At 36.0% G+C, this 16,411-nt stretch overlaps 1 protein-coding gene across 2 annotated transcripts in view; it reads left to right on the plus strand.

The window, feature by feature from the left end:
- Positions 1-15,148, plus strand: part of MTDH (metadherin) — a 35,281-nt gene extending 20,133 nt beyond the window's left edge. The window contains exons 8-13 of one of the 2 annotated variants that reach the window (XM_063327245.1): positions 338-436; positions 2,787-2,911; positions 3,536-3,655; positions 6,102-6,221; positions 10,222-10,378; positions 12,030-15,145. In XM_063327245.1, the coding sequence (XP_063183315.1) occupies positions 338-436; positions 2,787-2,911; positions 3,536-3,655; positions 6,102-6,221; positions 10,222-10,378; positions 12,030-12,100 (692 nt within the window). In that variant the 3' untranslated portion in view covers positions 12,101-15,145. Of the gene's footprint in view, positions 1-337; positions 437-2,786; positions 2,912-3,535; positions 3,656-6,101; positions 6,222-10,221; positions 10,379-12,029 lie in introns of both variants that reach the window. The other variant, XM_063327246.1, reaches the window with a different exon arrangement.
- The last annotated feature ends 1,263 nt before the right edge of the window (positions 15,149-16,411 follow it).

Genomic DNA, 16,411 nt, shown 5'->3' on the forward strand with positions numbered 1-16,411 from the left:
AGGGTAATAATTTTACTACCCATAATATCTCATTGTATTTTTCAGTTTGAGGAGACTACTGCAGGCTTTATAGACTGCTGTTACTCACCCTTCTTATCTCTCTTTTCCATATTCTTCCCCTGACTTAGTTTTGTCTTCCTTCTTCAGTTCCCTTATTTTCTGAATATATCGCATTTTCAAGAGCCTTGTAGTTTTCCTGTCCTGTGCGGTCCTTAGAATCAGGCTTTTTTCCTTGAGCCCTTCTGTCTTCCTTTCCTACTTTGATTGGAATTTCTTTACCAAGAAAATTCAGAAAGCTTGTTAACTTACAAGTACAATTTTATTTATTCCCTTTCAGGATCCAACAGTGAGTCAGTTTCTCAGGCTGGTACTTCTGATTTTCAGTGGGATTTAAGTCATGCTCAACCCCCTGTTGATGACGAATGGTCTGGGTTAAGTATGTTCCTCTAAAATGTTCATTAACAAAATTTTATTAATTACCGTTACTTTAAAGTGTAGTTGCTTATATTAGCTACTTGTACTAGCCAGTTTCGAGCATCTGAATGAAAATCTAGAATGTTTCACTTCTGTAAGGCTAATTGACGGTTTGAAGAAAATGGGAAGAAGTATTTTGACGAATAATAGTAGAAAATGGTTAATTTTTAGGAAAAATACCTGGATATTGAAACTCAGAAATGAAAGAGCCCATACACTTTAAGGTAGTTCTGGCTTTTGCCAGAAAACCTTGGTAATCAATTAAAACAGTCTTACTGCAAATTATGAGAAATATCTACTGCAAGTCTGCAGAAGACGTATTTAGACTGTATTTGAGTCACAGAGTTTGCTTTTCCATGGTTGTACCTTACTGAAAACTTAATGTGATATAAGACTTTTGTATTCAGTGTAACTTACTTTCTCACTTAGCAAATGTTAGGAAGTTCTTACATGTATAGAAAGCAGATGCAGGATAGATAGAAATCACTGAAATTACTTGGGAACTGTAGTGGTTCTTACTCGCCCCTTTCCCTTCTCTACCAATTTTAAAATATTCTTTTAGTTTTTGCCACAGTCTCTCCCTAAACAGGGCTGTAGTATAGTAAAGTTACAGCCATTCCTAAATATTTACTAGCGAAACTGTACCCGTGAAGACGACTTTCAGCCTTAAAACTGCCTTGTAATTGATAGCTTTATTCAGTCAGATATAAAAATGTTCAAGAAAAACAGTTTAGTGCCTCTCATTACATCGTTGACCTGAAAAATTGATCAAAAAGTTGACCAGAAAAGCTGCTTTGCATGTTACCTTCTCTCTAAGAACAACTTCTTGTTTAATGACTGCAAAAGTGGAATGGAGTGATGCAGTCCTTGATTCCACCAGTTTTGGCACAGCTGCTCTGGTATCAGATCCTTTTGAAACTTATCTTTTGTCTTTCATCTGGGTTAAGGATAAGGGGAGCACGCTTAAGTTAATCATTTGAAAGTAATCAGTTTTACATATTATCAGAAGCATAATTTATTCACATTTCTGCGTGTATGAATGTTTATGGCTACAGCTTCTGTTAATAGACTAATTCAGTCATAGATGTCAATTAATTAAAGTGTACACTAAGAGAAGTAGGGAAATACGGAAGTGTAAGCCAATGTGATACACAGATACACCTTACTGCATTATCAGGTTCAAGACAAGGAAATAAACTGTATCTACAACTACTACTAATTTTTACTACTTATAAAAAAATTGATTTTTTTTTTTTCTTTAAGCAACTAGTGAGAGGGTAGTATATAAACAGTGAAGTGTTATGTTGGGCAGTAATTGTTTTTTCAAACCAGTAAATTTTAGTGTCGAAACTAAGTGTAATTAGGTAATATTTTTATATGAAAGCAAGAGGTGGAAAAGTATTACAAATAATCTTAAGGTCTTTTAGTGTATTTCTGGTTTTGTAATGTTTGCCAGTAAATTTAATTGGATTTATTACTGCTTTTCATTTTGACTTAATTTGCAAATGTTTAAGCTGAATCCCTCTGTAGTTGGCAGACCAAGTGTGCCGCTTCTCCTTCAGTTTGGCATATATTGAGGGTGAGAAACATTTGTGATGTTAATATAAATGTGAAATGAAAGATGATCTTTTACAAGGTGTTCTGTTTTAAAATGGGCTTGCTGTAATTTTCTACTAAACAGTCTAAGGCTCAGTTCTTCCCTTTGTATATTTTTAATTTTTATATAACTGAGCCTTTAAATCTGTCATTCCTTGTGTGACAGCATAAATACGTGCTGTCATAAAAAAATGATAGCAAAATGGAGTAGGGACTTAGAGTCTTAGAAAAAATAAGGTTATTAAAAGCGTCAGTGTTGCAAGATGACTTTTGGCTTGGTGAGATTTACACTTTCAGATATATCACTTGTAAAGGATTCTTACTAAGGTAAGATTGATCACTGTTACAGTTCATCTTAATTCTTTTCACAAACTAGGAAGGTTTAAGATAGAGAACAACTCTTAAATTTGTCCCAGATCATATAGTCTAGAAAAATGTATCTCAGAATGCTTTAATTGTATCTAGCTAGCTGCTGCTGTGAATAGTTTGTAATCTAATTTCTCTGTAAAATAACCAAGTCTTACTCACTGCTTACAAAAGTCTTCAACCTATCATTAAAATATTTTTCCTGTACTTCTGAAAAAATTAATGAATATCTATATCTTGATATCAAGAAGTGGGTTTTATGCATAGATATTTTTTTCTTCATTTTTAACCTGTCAAAGAGCACCTGTAAAGTAAGGAGACATTCCTGAAAATCTTTTTAATCTTTGCAGATGGACTTTCTTCAGCTGATCCCAGCTCCGATTGGAATGCACCAGCAGAAGAGTGGGGAAACTGGGTAGATGAAGAAAAAGTTGCTTCTGTTCCTCAACCTGAAGAGATATCTGATATTCAGAAGGTAAAAGGTGATATTTTCTCCTTAGCCCCAAGACTTTGCCCTTACCATTGCCATTTCTTAAAGTAACTAAAGGGTGATGATAAAGGTAATCTTGCATCTCTCTTACACTGATAAGAGTAGCGTGATTGTGTACACAGAGCAGGAAAATGCTGAATGTTGTAATTGAGAAACTAGAAGCCACTTAGCTCCATGTGAAATCTTACTGTCTCACCATAGTGTAAGGATTACCTTACCGTTGTAGACTAAGAGAGGATTTAGATCTGTTTTCAGAAATACTTCTTAACAACATTTAATTCTCTGTATGAAAAACAGCATTTCCATGCCACCAATACATGGTGCTCTGTTGCCTTTTTTTATTGCCAACTCCTGTACCTATATTACCAGATAGCATATAAAGAATGTGGACTTCTTAAAATGAACTGAACGGATAAGATTATGTTCATTTGTATTTTTATATGCAATTAAATTCCTTATAGCTGTTAATTTTTGCTTAGTCTATAGAAGGCATGTTTCATTGTCATCTTAAATGCTAAATACCTTATAGCTGTTAATTTTTGCTTAGTCTATAGAAGGCATGTTTCATTGTCATCTTAAATGCTAAATACCTTATATTCCTGTATGAAGGCTTCAGATAATGAAAGAGAAAAAGCAGAGCCAATTCTTCAGAGTTCTACAAGTGGCAAATCCAAGAAAAAGAAGAAGAAAAAGAAGAAGCAGGGTGAAGAAGCCAACTCTCCTGCACAGGTAAATTTAAGAAAATCTGGATACTCTGAAAGGCAATTGCGAACAATTCACAAAATCATCCTATTTTTGTATATTAGTGTCTTAAGCAAAAATTATTTTGGGGAAATGCGTTTCCTTATGGTGTTAGATTGTCTACTGTTGTTTCTCAAGAGTTAAAGTAATCCTTCTCTTACTAGTATTTCCTTTAACTTGGAAGTATTCCATGTTTGACTTGTGAACACATCATAGTTTTGCTGGATTTATGGAAAGCATGGAATATGTGGAAAGTATTTATCCTGAATTTTTTATTTTATAACAAATTAGGATTCTGTATTGTAGGGATGCTTTCAGGAGGAAGCATGGGAAGCCTTTTCCTCCTGTCTTTTGAAATACAGCTGCCGGGACGTAGTTAGCTAGGAGAACAGGAGAAATTGAAGTTTTCTCTTAGGCTGTCTTAAAGTATGATTCTATGAGATCGTAGTAATTTTCTGAAGTACTGTTGTAGCTTGATTTATGCAAAAAGGTAAGTATCAACGCCTTGAACTCAGTAGGTGGAGCTACTCTGTGAGTCAGACTTGAATGAGGTAAGTAGTATTTGCAAACCGAGGAGGGTTGGGGTTTTCTGTGTTACTTAAATAGCTTTTGAGGAATTACACTGAAACAGACTTGTAAAAATAGCAAAAGCAGATTGCACTTCGCTTGGCAATTGAATCACGTTTGAATAGATGAAAACAAGTACTTTTAAAGCTTTTAATAGCTCATGTTCAGAATACGTCCTGCTTCTGCTTGTAGTGACAGCCATTCATAATTTACATTCTTTACAAAATGTTAAGTGCTCAGTTGAATCGGACTAGGTCAGTTGGAGGGAAGGGGAAAGCGTTATTCTTGCTTTGGATTTACTTTTTATGATTATCATGTTTTCAGTCTGAGATCTTATTGAAACAATTTTAAAAGATTAAATTCCTATTACATAGAATTCTCTTAGTTGTCTATATTGAGGTGGATGCTTGTGTCAGCTTGCAGTGTTTCTTTCGAGGCAAATTCAAACAGAGTACCAGGACTGCACCATTTTTGTAGTTGAAATCTGTCGTGTTCTGATATCTGTAATGACTGTAAATGTAAGGCAAGATTAATAGGTTATGGTTAACAGGTGTTTGCGGAAGTCTTGAATGGATCTTATGGTCGTGGAGTGCATTCTGAAATTTTTTTTTTTTTCCCATTGCCTGTGAGCTGCCTTTTATGTCGTATATGTCAAATGGAATCCTATGGTCCATATCCGCATAATCAAATTCATTTATTCTTCCCGTTGGTCTCCAGCCATATTCTGATTTTGTTACTTTTTCTTTCGGTCCATCAGTCTGAGATCAACAGTTTAAAGATGAGAATTTCTCTGTATTAAATTTTTATGGAAAATTTGGCGGGGAGGGGTTGGTAATACATCACAGATAAGTTATCCTTGTAATAGCAGTTTAGTAATTTAACTTGACAATCCAAATTCGGACTCACTTAAAATTTGTATATTTATCCTCTGAAAATTGAACATGTTCATTTAAACAGCGTCATCTTTCTCATTGGTTATACTTAAGCGTTCACAGTCATATTTGTTGACTTCAGTGATTGTCAGGGCAGTGGAAGCTACCTTCAGAGCTAGATGTAAGGCAACATATATTCTTTCCTGTCAAGCATCAACACACTTAGGCTGTGAGACTGCGTTTTCACAATGTTCCAGGGGAAAAAAGTGAAGGAACAATTTTCCAGAGGTATTTCCAGCTTAAAATGTGAGACAAATGTAGTAGGACCTAGACTGAGCGTTCTATGTACTGTTCACCGCTACAGGGTTCTTCTTGTGCTGTAAACTAATGTAACTACTCTAATTCCTCATGTAAAATGAAAACTTTCCACCATGAGAGTGTTTAAGGAGTAAAGGTTGAGACTCTCAGATGCTTTGGATACACTTTCAGTTTCTGTAGCAAGAGGTTTATTTTACAGCATCATGGCAGACTAAACTGAATGGCAAAAATATTATGAAACCTTTACAGGTTAACATGCAGAGCTTGCATTTAAAAACATTTTATTCGTAACAAAGCACAGAATTGAGAGCAGTCAAGTCTCATCGTGATGCTTTTGCCAAGTTTTTGGAGTAACTTCATTTTAATTTTACAACCTTAAAATTTCACAGGACTGTGAAGCACAGTTCATTCAGAGATTGGGATTTTTGTTAGTAAATTGCATGACTAGTACTACTTTCTGGGCTTTATTGGGTTCTATGGGTATTTTCATGTTACATTCTATAAATTTTGAATGTTAGCATGGGCTAATATTAGCTCACAGATTTATTTTTTTAGATAGATTTTCTTAGTTATAGAAACTGATTATGGCAACAAAACAGATGTGCAGGGAAGAAGAGTCAGAACTTTACTGCAAACACAGGCTCTGTTTTTTTCCCTCCCACTTCCCCTTTTTGTAGGATGCTGAAGAACTGGATAGAGAAGCTGGAGAGGAATTTCAGGAGGATACCTCAAAAGTTCAACCACAGCAGGAAATAGCTTTTTCCTTGAAGACCATAAGTACTAGTGAACCAGCTAAGGTAGGGATACAAAATTTGGTTTACGTTACAATTTCTGATTTGGAAGTTCTCCAAGTCCATTGAAATGTTAATTTGTGTCGGTAAGGTTACAGTAAGAATACTGCTCCAGGCTATATGCTTATGAATATAAAGGTGACAGAGGTTGAATTTTAGATGTAGGTTGGTTAGGAGCTTTAAAAGGAATATCTACTCTGAAAAGCAGTATCTTCTAAATCAGTGGTCACTTTCATGCCTGTCAAATTATTTTCTTGTTTAAATATTTAAGCAATATTTAAAACTTTGAAATCTGGAAACCTAAGAACTAATAAGTTTGAGTGCAAGACTAATAGCATATTTTACTGTTTCATTGCAACTGAATGAGGTGTTACTACCGTTATACTCTGACTTAAATGCAGTCTAAATTTGGTTTGTAATGACTGTGCTGAGCTTAATGTTAACTGAATGAGAAAAGTTTTTATTTGAAACAATTCACAAACCGACTGTTTGCTTCAGCTCACAATTGAAACAAATATTCTAGAGAATACAAATTCTCTTTAATCATTCTCCAACTAGCAGCTTTTCTAGATACTGTTATCCTACAAGCATTGCGTTGTAGGAAGAAGTAAAGTATTTAATACTTCTAGCGGTATTGGTTTTGTGTTCCATAAAGAATGAACAATACAAGTGAGACAGCAGTTTGGTACAACAGAGTATCTGTCAGAATGTTGAGTTTTACTTCTTAATTGCTAAGCATTTGTTTTATAAAGGTAGTAGGTCTTAAGATTCAAATGAAAGTATCAATAGGGAATCTTTTATAAGAGGCTGCAGATCACCAAAGAAAAACTGCAGAAAGTGTTTATTTGAGAACACGTGCCTTGGAAAGCATATTCAGACATACTTTTAGCTTATTCTAAATATCCTACATTGAAGTAGAGCTTTTATTATAATTGTTTAATTTAGGTTCAGTTTAAGCTTTACTCAAGGTTAGCAACAGCTGCCTATTCTGACTAGTGCAAAGTTGGTTTTTGTAGGTTTTTTTGAAGCTGTATCTGAAAAAGACATCTGCCTGTGTGTGCAAGTAGCTTTATTCCTGGCAGTGTGTGTTTTTTAAAAAACTTAAATGTAAATACATGTTTTTGTGTTGGAGGCCACAGTTGAAAACATGTAGACAGAAAATTCATACTTGGGTTGTGACATCAAGGTGGTTTTTATGACATCTAGAAAGAGGTGTACTGGTGCATCCCAAAAGGCTAGCTTTTCTTGTTTAGACATATAAATTGATTTCAAAGATACTTTCCAGCTAAATGTAATGATTCTTTTGATCTGTAGTTAGATATCTTATTTTTTTTCTCATGAGATGTCGAGGTGTTGGCACTGCCAAAATAGCCCAGTTTCAGTATGATTTTGCTCAATTGTTTAGTGTTTAAAACCATACCAAACCTCCTAGGTGATTTGATGGCATCAGCACTGATGTAGACCTACACTGTGCACTATTTTGGGGGCGGGGGCTCGAGTGTTCCTATTACTCTTGAGTCTTAAATTCAGTCTGCTCATATATGTGCCTTTATAGATGTGTTAGTGGCCATTTTGTGAAACAAGACATAGTCTGTATTAAACTTGGTGTGGGGGAAAAGGACAAACAAAACTCTTACTAACAACATTCCCCGGGGGTTAGTTGGACTTGATAAAGGACAATTTGTGAATTGTTGTATCCGACAATGCAGATGGTGTATCAGTCTTTATCTAAAGTCTCCTTGCCATTAGATTGGGCTTTATTGTAATTTCACACATGCAGAGATGCCTTCTGATGTTGTTTGACTTGGCTGTTCCAAAAAGTTTTAGAAACAGTCTGTGACAGATGTGTGAAATGGGTGACTTAAGTTTCTAGGGTAGGTAATCTAGGCTTGAGGAAATGTTCCAAAACATGAGAACCACATATGAGGAAAAATAAACTGATCTTACAGTACAAATAAGTTCTTATCCAGAATATCCTCGTAAAGGCCAGAAACATCTGAATGTTGAAGACTTCTGGTTTTAATCTGGTGATGATGTTTTTCCTGTATTATACATTGGCTGTGTGGAAACCTTTGGCATTTTACCAGCAGGCACAGGTTTTAAATGAAGAGATGTCTTTGGAAACCCTTCATTTGTAACAGTTTCACAAATCAGTACTTCATTAACAAATTGTAGAATTATGCATATAACTGCTTACATTATCAAATAAGCTTTATTCATTGTTTCAGGTTTCCTTTCTGAACCAATTTGTTAACACAGAATATCCTAGCAGAGTAGTACGCAATTCTTAATGCTTGATACCACTATCTGCTTCCCCTCATCCAGAATTCAGACAAGTATGGTATTTGGAAAAATGTCCAGATAATGCTGTATGTACCTGTATCGTTGCAGTTGCAGTAATACTGCATGCTTTAGTATTCAAGCTGCAACATGTTTTGTTAGTCAACCTGAGACAGCTGTACGCCAGTTAAATCTTAATTGAGTTGCTTTACCTGCAGGTGGAGAGTGACTCTGTCCTAACAACAGTATGATACCATGACCTGAGTCAGCTCCCTTGCACAACTGGGAGCTTTAAGTCCTCCTTCTGTTTTAGAGGTCACATCCATTTTGCTAGAGTTCACATATTTATGTAGCTGATGATGGCTAACCAGTAGACAAAACAACATTAAAATTGGCTAAACTTGGAGATCCTGTGGGATGGGAATTCGTTTTATCAGCATGGATGATATTTTAAAAAAAAAAAAAAAATTCAAGATTACCTTATTTTCAGTAGGTTAAGAGGAAATATTGCAATTATAGTTATTAAAAAACTTGTTTCAGTTGATGTGTAAGGGCACAGTAAACTATTCATAAAAGGTTAGGGAACTGCTACCCTCTAAATGCATGTGTTGGGGTTTTTTAGCTAAAGCTGTTTAACTTCTTATGCAGTGTGATAAGATGAAAAAGAAAAGTAAAAAAAAAAAAAAGTGTTATCTTTTTGCTCTTTTGTGTATTCTGACTAGATTTTTGAGATGCTTACATTACAGTGATGGAAACAGTACAAATTGGCAACTACAGTGTAGGATCTGTGTACATCCCCATCAATGGCTGTAGACTTCGCTGTTTTGTGGTGATAGTTCCAGGTCCTGGCTGGTGTGCTACAACTACAGCCATGACTTCTTAATAACATCCTGAAGTTTGGGGTTTATTGCCTGACCGAGCACTGTTTTCTAATGCATTTTTATTTGAAGCCTTTTGTCAGTAGGTCACCTGCTGTGGCATCACATGGTTTCTATGTTCTGACTTTCCTATTGGAATGTCAAAATGTTTTTTGCATTTTGACTTCTGTTTTACTGTACTTTAATTCCAGTAGCAGTAAGTGCTACACAGTAAGCAACAGTTACGTCTTGTCTCTGTAGCGGGAACCTTCAAACTAGACTGGATAATTCAAAAATGCTAGGAGTATCTTTTACTTGGCAGTTCTTCCTACGGAAGTTTCCACTGAGATACTTTTTGCTCTCGCAAATACCTGTTGTGCGGTTATAAGCATACAGAGTGTAATGAGCAGTTGGTAGGAATGACTGCAAATGCTTTCTAAATACTATAAAAGTCTTGATTTATTTTGTCTTTTGGGTTGCATACCTGGACCTATTCAGCTTGCCTGTTTGCCTTGCAACCAAATGCATACTTGTCACCATTTTTCATCTATTCTGAATACGTATTCTATAACCTTTTTAGGATCTCGGTACTTTTTAGATTTTTCTCCCTTGCTTTGCATGTCCTATATTTTAAGAATTTGTGTGGTTTATCTTTGCTTGTCTGCAGCTAAAAGTTTTGGCACTAGATGGCAGTCATAGTCTTGCAGCCTCGATTCAAAATTTTGAAGGTTTTTAATATTGGCTTAATTTTTCAATGCCATCTTTCCAACAGCTGCTAAGTGTACTGCCAAAATAACACTGTATAAGAATGTTTTACTGTTGTATGACTTAATAAACTTTTGGATTTATTTTTTCTGTTTTTCAAATAGCCTGAGGAGGCTCCTTCGCTTGCTGTTTCTACTGAGCCATCTGTAATTGTATCAGAGAGCGATTCTGACAAGATCGCTTCCCAAGTGCCACAGATGCTGCAAGAGACAGATGTTTCTAGTCCCAATATTAAGCAAAACAGTGTGCCTCCTCCACAGAGTAAGTGTCTTTCGGTACAATTCATTCGTCTGAATTCATGGTGTACTTTTTTTCCATAGAGCCTCTATAGTCAGAATGCTTTGCCCTGAGGTTTGCATTTAGAGTGGCATATCAGGTACTACATGTTTCATTTATGTATCTTGCCATATTCTAGCTTTCATTGAAGTACTTTGACAAATGTGCTTTCACTATAAGGAAAAACTGGCTTTCTATGCTTGAGTGACTGAAAACGTCTGTTGGCCCTGTCCAGTCCTTAACAGACATTTGGACGTCCTCTTCACCATCAGGACTGGAGCTCCATGCTGTGACTAAGTAATTCTGCCAGTACTGTTTCAAAAGTCTGCTTGCGAGTCTTCAGTGGAACAGATGGGTACTGACATAGCAGTTGACAGGATGTTTAGCTACCAGAAATTTGGAAAAAAATATAAGCAATTCAATTTTCAACCTGCTGGGGGTTTTTTGGCTTCTCAATTTAGCTCATTAACATCTTCTTTTTCCATATGCTTCCATGAAATGTAGTTATGAAGGAAAACAGTTGCTAATACGGGAGTAGAAAGGTATTGGGTGATGCACTTGCTTTTGTTGTAGCCTAACAGCACATACGTTGGGCTTAACTACTGCAGGTATATTGCTTTTTAAAAATATGCCATGCCCAGAGAAGTCAAACGCATCCTCTGTTGTAGTCAGCAAAAGTGCTTATACTGGAGTACTCACCCAGTAACACGGAAGAATTAGAAGGGAAGTCAGGGTGTGAAAGGCATTGCCTTAAAAAAAAAAAAAAAAAAAAAAAAAAAAAAAAAAGAAAAGAAAAAAAAAAAGTTGTTTGAATTAGACTTTTTAATGAGATTAATAAATACTGACATTTCATAAGAAGTTCCTGGCTAAGTGTTGAAGTACTAAACCAGTTTTTAATGACTGCAGAAGAAACTATATGATTTCATAATTATAGTCTGCACTAATTAGCTTCTTGGTTTTGAATACATTAAACAACAGAATCTTTCAAGTCAATGTGTCAACTTGCAACTTCTTGTTCTGGTTCTAAAAATGAAGGCTTTTGTGACTGATTCGTGCCTCAGCAGTTGAAGTAACATCTCTTATGTTCAGCTTATAAGACACTTCACCTGATTTACCACTTCTGACAGCCAGCATGTTTTAAGGCAGTCTGTTCTAATAAAATAACATAGTGCTGCTTTATTTGATTATGGATTCCATGTAACCACATCTGTACGTAGTTCATTGTTTTTTAAAAATACTCTTCTGACATGTCACTTATCAGATCACACTGGTTTTAACCACTAAATATAAAAGTGAACAAGTAATGTCAATTGTGTACATGTATATTATTTCCAGTTAGCCAAAAAATAGTAATGAGCCTACTGTAAATAACACATTTACAACACGAGTGACCTTTGTTGTGTATCGCTCTTTGTGGTGTAAAAAAGTAGGTTGAAATTAGCAAATGTTGGTTTAGATGCAGTTCAAATTAGACTATTTGGGAGATGCAGGTAAATGCAACTCTCCTTCAAAAATCGTGCTAGTTGATTGTTCTAAATTACTTCATAGTAATATGTGGTGCACAGTCCAAGATTTTAGAAGTCAATTCTGTGTAAACTTTCCCAGTCCTAACACTGTAGTTATTTTCTGCTTTTAGCAAAGTCTGAAGAAAGCTGGGAATCCCCCAAACAAGTTAAAAAGAAGAAAAAAGCAAGAAGAGAAACGTGAACTTCCTGAGATGGACATGTGTTGCTGAATACTGTCATGAAGATTATGCTGTTTATGCAATAATTTGTGAACATGTACAGAATTTTATATAAATTGCAAACAATTTTTAAAAACAGAACTGCTGTGAACACAAACATCTTTAAAAAGGAATCAAAGGAAAGTAACTTTATGATATAGCAAACAGAACATGCTACATTTGAAAGACATTCTGAAGAGTCTGTTTTTCCAACTTTTGGAGAGAGATCTTAATTAAAAAAAAACTGGTTTTACAACACAGTGCCCTGTTTACAACAGATTATACTCTCATCTACAGCTGCGGATAAGATTGGTTTCAAGGAAGGGTTTTCTGTAAAAATAATTGTCTGTACAATAGTGGGTGTTTCTTGCCTCTCTTATGAGTGATGCATTAGAAGCACAGAATGTCAACCATTTGAATTTGTTTCATGCCTAAATCAAAGTGCTTTGATTAAATACATAATCTGCCATATCTTTACAGTAAGTTGGTTAGCAAGCCTGCTAGCTATTGCAGGAATCACAAGTGCAAATCATTAACCATTTGTACAGTCAGACCTTCATGGTTTATTATATGAAGTTAACACAATAAAACTGCTTTGGGTTAAAAGTTTGAGAATGTGATTTGAAACTTGAGTATGGTTCATGAAGTTATTTTTGATAATGTCTATTACCTTACTTGAATTGTTGAAGATAACAGTATATTTTTAAGAATGCAGTAATGTGCGTAAAATTGGTTTTTCTCCTTCGTTCCCTACAGTTCTTGGTTGATTCAAACTCCCATCTAAAACTGTATCCTTTCAACTTTTAAACTTATGGAATGAATTGAAATCGAATGTTCCCTTCCCTTAACGCTTTTTAACTTACCGTACCCAATTCTGTTCTGCCAGACCCAATTCTGTTCTGTTCTCTATTACTGAAACTCTGAAGAGTTATTTGGGATTTCAAAGATCTGTTGGAGAACTGGAGTGTCTTCAGACAGCTTTAATTGACATTGTCAAGACCAGTTATCAGGAACACATTTTTTTACTGCCTTAACCTGTAGTATGTAGAATGTGTCTAGACTTCTGGACAGGAGTTAGTGTTTTTATATAAAAAAAATAAAAATTCATGCAAGTATAGCAGTTGTAAAATAAAGACCATTTCCCGCTTGAAACTGTTAATTAAAATGGTGTTTAAGATGTGTTGTCATTTTCAGGCACTGTGTTATTACATGGTATCAAACTGGCAGATGTGTTTGTGTCTGTACGGTGCATGCTCGGCCATGTACACTGTAAATAGCCTTTACAAAAACTTGTTTGATAAGGATGGTAATTAACATCACCTGGTAAATTCAGGTAAAGAAGAGCCAAGATTTTTTTTTTTTTTTTTTTTTTAAATGACCGACTTCTGGTTTTTGTGGCACAAACAGAATTGTTAACAGCTGTAACACGTGGTACTGATCAACAACCGTGTACTGTCTCACTGTACTTGGCTGCAGTTCAACAGCGTTGCAAGGCAAGAATAGTTAATGCGGCAACCTGCTTTTAATCGTACTGAAAATGCACCTTGCTGAGGGAGAACTTTCCTAATAAATGGATACTAACTTGCACGGGTATTAACCCCTGTATGTCAGGAACATGTGAACACTCTGAATTGATTTGTTAAAATAAATTGAGCGTATTGGCAGTATTGATTTATTTACTGGGAGGGAGTAATGCCTGAGACTGATACCTGTCAAGATTAATGTAAAATAAATTTAGAGCTGAAGTACAGCTTTTCAAGGAGTATCTTAAGGCAAACACAAAAAATAGGATATTACAACATCATGCAGAACCCTTTGCGTGTAAATAAAATTATAATTTTACATGTCGTCTTCATAGCAAAGGTTAAAAAGAATACCCTTTGAATTCAGGTGTGTAATGTATGTCCCAAATGTCTGTTTCTAATCTGTATGTTGTGCTACGAGCCTCTTGTAGGAAATACGAAGATTTTATGTAATGAGAGAGACTGCCCCCAAAGGCTTTCACTGCATAAATTCTTTTTTTTTTTTTTTTCTTCTTCTTGAAGATAAAATTTGTGATATTTCTGGGTTAGTAAGCTCTAGCTCTTGAATAGCTTGTCATTCTGGAAAAAAAGAAACAAACTAGCTAACAATATAGGAACCCTGCTAATTAACAGCTACTGCTAAGCAGGATCGTATAAATACATAGCCTTCCTTCCAAAATGTTGTTACCTATTTAGCAGCACCTCTTACTGTTTTCTTAATGCGCAGTTTCAGCGTCTTAGAAAGTGAAACTTGCTTTATTTGACATTCATTAAAGAGGTAGTAACTGTATAGCATATTGTCTATAAATAGAAACTTGGTTATCTATGTACTGTCATGTTTCTAGGACTCAAGCAGTGGTTAGTCTTAATGATACACTGTATCCAGACTTTGGTACTTGGATAGAAAGAGAAAACACCATTTAAAGAAACTTAATCATTTTTTCTTTTTTTCTTTTTTTTTCTTTTTCTTGTTGAATGCATGGAATGGTTTCATAAATCAAATATGTTGGGTTTTTTTCTAAATACTCTGGAATTATTTGTATGTGTAATTTAAACTTGTGATGATGTGTAATGGGATAGTCATGGCATATTTTTATTTCTTTTGTGGGGTGGGAGAGGTGTACAGAATTCATATGTGCTTGTTACAAAGGTAACGACTGTGCATTGGTTTGGAGGGGGGTGAAAACTGTATTTCTGAAGCCCTTTTAGAAGTCTAAAGAAAAAAGTGCAAGAGAAAAGCACTACTTCAATATTTACTAAGAAAGAATGTACATATTAAAAACATTTCAAACTTTATAGAAATACTTCTAGTACTGTTGTGTTGTAACTGAATTGTATCTCCTTGGAAACTGCCTTACCAATCTTTCCTAGCCATGGGACTGTCCCGTGAATAAGGCCTTTGAGAAGCGCAGACATCAGAATACACAGTTTAAGCAGACTTTCGGGTATTATTAATCATAGTTGTTTTGCCTTTAAATGACTTCAGTCGGTTGCCGGTCAAGATTTCACTTGTGGGGGGGAAAAAAAAAAATGGCAAGTCTCTTACAGCCACTTGTACCTGTGCGTCGCGGTCTAGTGAGCACTGAGCACCAGGGAAGGACGGTTTCCGCTTTGGAGGCCAATGCTGAAAGATTTCTTCATTGTTCTGCTGTAAATGGAAGGGAAAAAAATAATTGAATTACTACTTAAAAGATACTGCTAAAATTATTTTACTGTGAACTGCTTCATTTAAGAGCATCCGCTGAGTCAGTTTGGGTGGGGGGAAGGACCAGGAAGGGCCACGTGGCCAGTAGTTCTTAACCTGAAAGTAGTGTGGGGTCACCACGGGTTTTATCCCCTGCAGGACTAAGAACTGCTGGTGGTTGGGGTGGTGGGAACAAAGTGGGAGAACATGTATTTTTGTCAGATGGGCAAGGTGGGGGGGAGAGGGGAGAAATTGTTGTTTCCTGTACTCAACAGCATGTTGGTATTGGTGGTTCACAGAATGTTCCTTGTGAAACTTGGTTGAACTGCTAAAATTGTCTAGTCTCCATACTGCGTCCCTTCAGTTTATGAAACTGTTGAACTGTTCTTTTAAATGTCTGGTAAGTTGTACCAAGCTGAAGGCTTCTGGTTCACTGGAAATCCGTTTCTTTACTGAAACTGTGGTGTCTTTAATTTTGGTGTATTCTAGAAAGGAAAAATGCCTCTAAAACTCTTAACACAAAACTCCTGGTTTCAGGGTTTCATACAATGCTCTTAATAAAACACACTAAGGAACATCTGCAGCTCAAAGCGAGTACATTTTCTGTGCTGATTGTAGCATCGAGTGACCTCTTAACTTGGCTTGGTATTTTTAATTCAGTCCATGGCAAGGGTAGGCTGTGGACCACTCGGAACCGGATCCCCACAATGAACTCATAAAACTGACTACTTCAAGACGGCTCCCTGTTTCCTCAGGGACAGCAAGTCCTTCACACGCACCATGTCTCCATTTAGCTGTTCAATAGGCCCTGACGTGGAGTTAAGTGGTTCCTTATTTCAAATATCTGATGAAGTTTAAACCAAATACTTCATTACTGAGCGCTTTGTTTCCAGAGGCCGTTCTGACTTAGGCTGCCCACAGCTTGTTTTTTCATGACTAAACTCAACCATCCTTATCGATGTAGCTGACGAAGGCAGGTTGTGCCTTGAGCTACATCTGCCAGTGAAGCTCTGGAGGGAAGAGAGCTCCTCTCTGCTGTGATACTGGCTCTCACTCGTTCTTGGACAGCCAGGCTTTAACGTGTCTTT

Source organism: Chroicocephalus ridibundus, chromosome 2 (assembly GCF_963924245.1).
Source record: "Chroicocephalus ridibundus chromosome 2, bChrRid1.1, whole genome shotgun sequence".
In the NCBI taxonomy this organism is placed as follows: domain Eukaryota; kingdom Metazoa; phylum Chordata; class Aves; order Charadriiformes; family Laridae; genus Chroicocephalus; species Chroicocephalus ridibundus.